Genomic DNA, 6,563 nt, shown 5'->3' on the forward strand with positions numbered 1-6,563 from the left:
ACTGAAGTTTAATTTGGGTCATGTGCCTGTTTTAAAGGCACAGACTCGGGTAGCCGACCAGCCACCAGCACGCTGAACAGGTTCTCAGCCTTGCAGCAACCTTCATCCTCCTCAGGCTCTTCACTAGACACAGATAAAAGAGTTCCTCAGAGGTGAGCAACATAACATAATTCTCATTACCAGCTCAAACAAGGTTTTACCAGTATTCATACTGTGAGTGTGGATAGATATATTTTGCAGTTGTACCCCTGAAACTCCTTTTCTGGACTCTACAGAAACAGCTTGAGTCGAGAACGAAGTGATCGTTTTGACCGCTCAGATCGTGGCAGCGACCGCTTTGAGAGACGGGACGACCGTGATCGAAACCAGCTGCAGGTCACTAAACGCAGCTTCAGTCGGGAGAAGGAGGAGCGGAGCCGGGAGAGAGAGCAGCGCAGCTCAGCTGATCCTGTGCGCCGCGTGGCGAGCATGACAGACGAGCGGGACCGAGGCAGCAGAGAGCGGGCCAGGAGCGGAGAGAATGGTTGGTGGACATAGCTCTAGCATGAGTATTAAATATTTAAAACTTTAATGGAAATACTTTCTACAATGCTAAGTAAAGGAGTCAGAAGCAGGAGACCAGACTTGAACAGTAATTATTTTCAGAGGCCTGGGGTCATCATCACATCAATATAACTTAGAAACTTCCTAATTTTATATCGTGTGCAAAGGTTGGAGGTTCCAAGCTCCAATGTGACATCGAGACATCGATGATGTATTTTGAGTGATTGCAGACATGGTGGTTATAGGAAATGTACAGAGCGCATACATCCTTAATATGGTCATCTCTGATGCACAGCTCTGGCTGAGAGCACAATGATCCCACATGCCTGCTATTCAAACTTTGTTTATAAAGGGCAGCTGATCAGGGGGACGGGAGCTTAAAGGAGGCGGATAGAGAGCTAAAACAGCTTGTTTCAGACAGAGGATAAGATAGATGAGGATGATTTTTAACTGGAAACCAAACAGCTAGCCAAGTACAGTTTAAGGATAAAAATCTAGATTTGAAATGGAGCATAATGACTTTAATGGTTTCTACAGATGTTTTGTCATCAGTGCAATTTTCCACAAATTACTAAGAACGTGACACTCTGGTAAACCTACAAATTATCCTCAGTTAATCTGTAGGTTTTTTTGTTTTTGTTATTGGGGGGGGGCTTCACACACAAAAAAAAAAACAACTATTGGCACAGAAATGCCACCTAGCCACAGCCAAGAAACTTTCCCCATTATTGAACAGTAAATTACTGGCATCAATTTGAGGATTTACAACAGGACAAACTGTGGGAACAGAGTTTCTGTTTGTGCTGGGATTTTTTTCCCCTCATGTAGCTTAATATCTGCTTTGTTGCTTTGGTATTCAATGTATTTATTTTTTGCTGTTTGTGTGTTTTGTGAACAGTGAAAAGGGAGACAGCTGCCACCCCTCCACCTCCACAGACCCCCACCACGCCTGCTTTGACTGAGGAGGAGTTGGAAAAGAAGTCCACTGCCATCATTGAGGAATACCTCCATATCAACGACATGAAGGTATACACTGACATTTCACTGCTTAAAAAAACACACACGCAGCAAAGTCACTTAAAAATAAATGCAAATAGCCTAAACCACCTTTTACCTTTGCTTATGTAAATGTAATGTAATCCCATGCATTTGTAGCCCCATAAAAGCATGTAAATACTTGTCCACAGTGTTTGAAATTACATGACACCCAAACATCTATTATTACACTTACAGATGTGTGCGAGCACATAGTGACCAACATGAGAGGACAAAAAGGGGACCTTATGATTTACTGCTGTCTTTCTGCCCTCGTCTGTCCCCACAGGAGGCTCTGCAGTGTGTGCAGGAGATGAATAGCACTCAGCTGCTGTTTGTGTTTGTACGAAACGGGCTGGAGTCAACACTGGAGCGCAGCACGATCGCTAGGGAGCACATGGGCCTGCTGCTGCACCAGCTCCTTAAGACTGGTATCCTCCCAAAGGAGCAATACTACAAAGGGTCAGTACAGAACCCTGGAGAGATGCTGAGTTAACCAATAAAGGGACTCCACATTACCAGCAGCTCACAGAGAGAAGTCTGGTTTTAGCTTGTGAATTAGTCAAATATTTTTTAGCAGTTGGTGAAATCCTTAAACTGCCCCATTTAGCAAAAAATTGATCTCTTTCCATGTGTTGCTATCAGCATGGTGCAGTGTTGCTGAATAATTCCATCTGCTAAGTGAAGTTCAGCTTGTTCTTTATTTCTTAACCCTTGAATGAGCTTTGATGTTCGTGTACCATCCTTATGTTTTTCCAGGCTTCAGGAAATCTTGGAAGTGGCTGAAGACATGGCAATAGACATCCCTCACATCTGGCTTTACCTGGCAGAGCTGATCACTCCCATGCTACACGAGGGAGGCCTCCCCATGGGAGAACTGTTCAGGTCTGTTGTAGGATTTGCTTATTCCCTCAGCAGTTTAGGTGGGGAATTTTGGGGTTGGCCTTGTTGATGTTTAATTCATTTGCTGATCTGATGTGTCTCCAGGGAGATCTCGAAGCCTTTGATCCCTCTGGGCAAAGCCGGAGTTCTGCTGGTCCACATCCTGACTTTGCTCTGTAAAGAAATGGTAAGAGTTGATCATTATTATGCTATGCTGTGTTTTTGAAAGCTGACATTTATAAAGAAACTTTTGCCCCAGCTGTGTTCTTGGATAGAAAAGAACAGTGTTGAGATCTGTTCATGTGGCAGTTATAAATATGATCCGTGAATGTGTGTTTTCCCATTAGTCTACAAATATCTGTCTCTCCTTCCATCAGAGCCATAAAAAGGCAGGTACAATGTGGAGGGAGGCAGGCCTGCGGTGGAAAGACTTTCTCCCTGAAGACATAGATGTCAACAAGTTTGTGACAGAAAAGGTGAGGGCTCACTCACTACTTCATCATTAACAGTCTTTTCTGCAGTTATCCTCGATGTAATTCAGTATTGTGAAAGAAAGGACAGGAAACTAAAGTTCATGCCCCAGCTAAGGTCTTTGTTGTTTTCTTGCCATCAGAAAATGACAAAATTTGAACGTGTGTACACATAGTTAAAGAAAACTTAAAGTGGCTTATCGTGCCCCGTTTTTTTATTTATTTATTTATTTTTTTTGGGGGGGGGGGGACTCTAAAGTAACCTTACATGTTTCACCGTTTATTTGACCATAATAAAGATATCTGTATCCTACATCATACAGATACAGAGAAGAAAAATCTGAAACAGTGTTCAGAGCAGCCTGAAGTCAAAGTTTTTGGCTCACAGGGGTTACTCATACATATGCTGACCACATTCTTTGAAACTTTGGCAATGTTTTTATTTATATATATATATATATATATATATATATAATCCATTATAACAGTATCAGTCAAATGTTTGGACACTGTATATATGACAGAAAATGAAGAGATACCCCCCCCCTTTATATGAGCAGGGGTGAAAACTAAGGAATCATCAGGTTTTAGGAAAACCTGATTTCAGGCTCTATAGAAAATTCCTTAGTGCATTTTCAGTGGCCTAAAACATTTTTCCTGCCTGTTTTTATGTATGTAGTAACATTAGTGAATGTCTCCTTTTAACAGACATTCAAAATCTCCATTGCAGCTCTTACAGATCTCTGACCTTTTTAAAATATCACACATGGATCTTAAATGAGTTGCATTCATAATTGCCCATTCATGTTATACTGCTTATTCACATCCATGCCAAACAACAGTAATATTAGCAATATTCTTACTACCACAGGTGCAGCTCTGTGGTCAAGTTTTTGCCATCCAGTGTCAAGTTTTTCTGTCAAGTTTTTCTGACCAGCAGTGTTATAGTCACTTAGTATAACACAAGATTAAAGAAAGAAATGCTCTTTTTTTTAAGAGCATGTATTAATTTTAGGTCAGCTTTATATGCATATATCTCCAAACTCTCATACTAGTATGTGATGTGGTAAACTTCAGAAAGCCTGAAAGGTGATCATGATGCCTCCGTCTGTCTCTGTGTCTGCAGAATGTGGAGTTCACACTGGGCGATGAGTCTGAGAAGGACAGGAAGAAGGAGCTGAGTGCTACAGAGCTGACCAGACAGCTGGACAGACTGATCCAGGACAAGGCCGACAACCAGAGGATCTTTGACTGGATTGAGGTTTGTTTCCCTTTAGGTCCACTGACATGTGTTCTGACTTTCATAACCAGCACATGTGCTGAATTTTGTTGTCATTCTTTTTTTTTTTTTTTTTTTTACCGTGATTTTTTTTTTTTTTTAAAAAAAAAGCAGGAGTCATAACTTCGGAACTAACAGAACCGATCCAGATGTTTTGTCATCTTTTGCGCCGTTTCCCAGTTTTGTGCATGTGTGAATAAGCTTGTTTCTGTGCAGGCCAACCTGGATGAGCAGCAGACCTCCTCCAACATGTTTGTCAGAGCACTGATGACCTGCATCTGCCAGTCAGCAATCATTTGTGAGTCATTCTGCACTCTTAACATTAAACGCTGTTAGCAGTAGACTTTCTGGTCCACTTCAGCTCTGATGGGCCTTCAGTCCTTTTATCACATTTTTGGTCTTTAGAACATTTACTGCTTTTACAGTCATCTGCTCCTTAAATTGAACCTTGAGTTCACTCACAGCTGAGAGGCCATTTTTTATTTGTTCATTAATTTTTTATTTATTTTTTTTAATAATTGATAGTAAAAAAATCTGACCCTGTTTATTTTTATTCTATTCTTTTTTTATGTTGTATTTATTGTCAGTATTTATGACTCTAGGTTAGTTTTTGAGGACTAAAAAGGGTCCAAGTGTGAAAACGGCCTATGATGCCAGTGAGAACGTTGCAGCTACTGAGTGTGTGAAAATGTCCAGGTTAGAGGATACAGTCTGAGTTAAATATGAAAATTCTTAAAACTTTTCCCCTGCAGGTGAAACTCCCTACAGGGTGGACGGTGAGCAGATCAAACAGAGGGCGAAGCTCCTGCAAAAATACCTGAAGGACGAACAGAAGGAGCTGCAGGCTCTGTATGCTCTGCAGGCCCTCATGGTGCAGATGGAGCAGCCTGCCAGTAAGCAGCTCATTCAGACTCATGTTGGCCTTTGAAATACACATTTCTGCTTCTGTTCATACTTTCTGCAACATAAAGATTGATTGAAGAAAAAAAAAAAATCTGCATCCTTTCTTTTCTGCCCTCCCTCATCAGATCTTCTGCGGATGTTCTTTGACACACTCTACGACGAGGATGTGATCAAAGAGGAGGCCTTCTACAAGTGGGAGTCCAGCAAAGACCCTGCCGAACAGCAGGGGAAGGGCGTGGCCCTCAAGTCCGTCACTGCCTTCTTCACATGGCTTCGCGAAGCCGAGGATGAATCGGACAACAGCTAGGGACTGCTGGGAAAGCCGATGGGCGTTCTGGACGAATCCTTGGGGAGAGCGAATGTTCTGTGGATGATTCAGGAGAAGCTGAATCAGCAAAATCCTTCTGCATAAACAGAAAAAAATCAAGAAAAAAAAAAACTTCTTCAACTGGGAGAGATTGTATTTTAGATCGAACGCTCGATCTTGTTTTTTTTTTCTTTTTCTTGTTTCTTTTGGATTTCTTGTTTTTCCTTCTGTGCAACCGAATGTCTTTTTTGAAACAAACAGGATTAACTAGAGAGAATAGATATGAGAGCACGAATGCTGAGAAGCGTTACAAGCCGTGGGAGATGCTCTGATGCTGTTTCCTTCAGTTTTTTTTTTGTTGTTGTTTTCAGAAGGCTTTTTCTCGCCACGGCACAACTAATCAAGACATTTTGCTTAAAGACAGAAAATATAACAAAACTTTAAAAGGCTGTTCACATCTATATTTTTGATGAATTCACCCTTTATCATGTGGACATGACACTGTCATGCCACATGTCCGCCGTTTGGATCTACATGACGTACTTATGTAGAGCTTTTTATTTCCTTTTACCCAGCGTTGGATGATTAGAGTGTGTTTTTTAAGAAAAATAGAAAACTACAAAGAAAAGAGACGTCTGAGAGACATTTCAAATGAGTGAAAGCAACGGTTGTGGACTTTATGTACTGTGTCACTGAGGAGAGGGGCAATGAACATTGACCATTTTGCTGCTGGGGGGGTGGCGGCAATGCTACCCCTCAAAACCCCAGCCCGACTCGACCCCACCACCACCACCACCCCTGCCCTCTAATGCGTCTGTTTTACTTATTTCCTGCGCTTCAAAAAAACAAACTGTGGACTGAGAAAGGGAGAGCAAGAAGGAGGGCTCATGGCTGCACCCTCCTTCAATCCCTGCTGGTGTTTTGTTTTTTTTTGGTTTTTTTTTTTTAAGAAAAAATATCATTGAAACTATTGAAACTTGAATAAAGTATACAGACACAAATCCACTTTAATGACAAAGGACTTTTAAGAAAAGTTTAACAGTATGAATCCTAAGGCCTTTCTTTGCTTCCATGAGTGGAAATGCATTTCAGGAGAGTTGTGTAAATATATGCTGAATAGCTTTCTTTCATAGAAATTATGCTA

At 41.3% G+C, this 6,563-nt stretch overlaps 1 protein-coding gene across 1 annotated transcript in view; it reads left to right on the forward strand.

The window, feature by feature from the left end:
• Window positions 1-5,419, forward strand: part of LOC115790244 (eukaryotic translation initiation factor 4 gamma 1) — a 34,365-nt gene extending 28,946 nt beyond the window's left edge. Inside the window, exons 21-31 of the mRNA XM_030744003.1 lie at window positions 38-152; window positions 276-523; window positions 1,442-1,569; window positions 1,868-2,040; window positions 2,338-2,463; window positions 2,566-2,647; window positions 2,838-2,936; window positions 4,057-4,191; window positions 4,426-4,507; window positions 4,962-5,102; window positions 5,238-5,419. Of these exons, the coding sequence (XP_030599863.1) occupies window positions 38-152; window positions 276-523; window positions 1,442-1,569; window positions 1,868-2,040; window positions 2,338-2,463; window positions 2,566-2,647; window positions 2,838-2,936; window positions 4,057-4,191; window positions 4,426-4,507; window positions 4,962-5,102; window positions 5,238-5,419 (1,511 nt within the window). The remainder of the gene's footprint in view (window positions 1-37; window positions 153-275; window positions 524-1,441; window positions 1,570-1,867; window positions 2,041-2,337; window positions 2,464-2,565; window positions 2,648-2,837; window positions 2,937-4,056; window positions 4,192-4,425; window positions 4,508-4,961; window positions 5,103-5,237) is intronic.
• The last annotated feature ends 1,144 nt before the right edge of the window (window positions 5,420-6,563 follow it).

This window comes from Archocentrus centrarchus, chromosome 13 (genome assembly GCF_007364275.1).
Source record: "Archocentrus centrarchus isolate MPI-CPG fArcCen1 chromosome 13, fArcCen1, whole genome shotgun sequence".
Taxonomy (NCBI): Eukaryota; Metazoa; Chordata; class Actinopteri; order Cichliformes; family Cichlidae; genus Archocentrus; species Archocentrus centrarchus.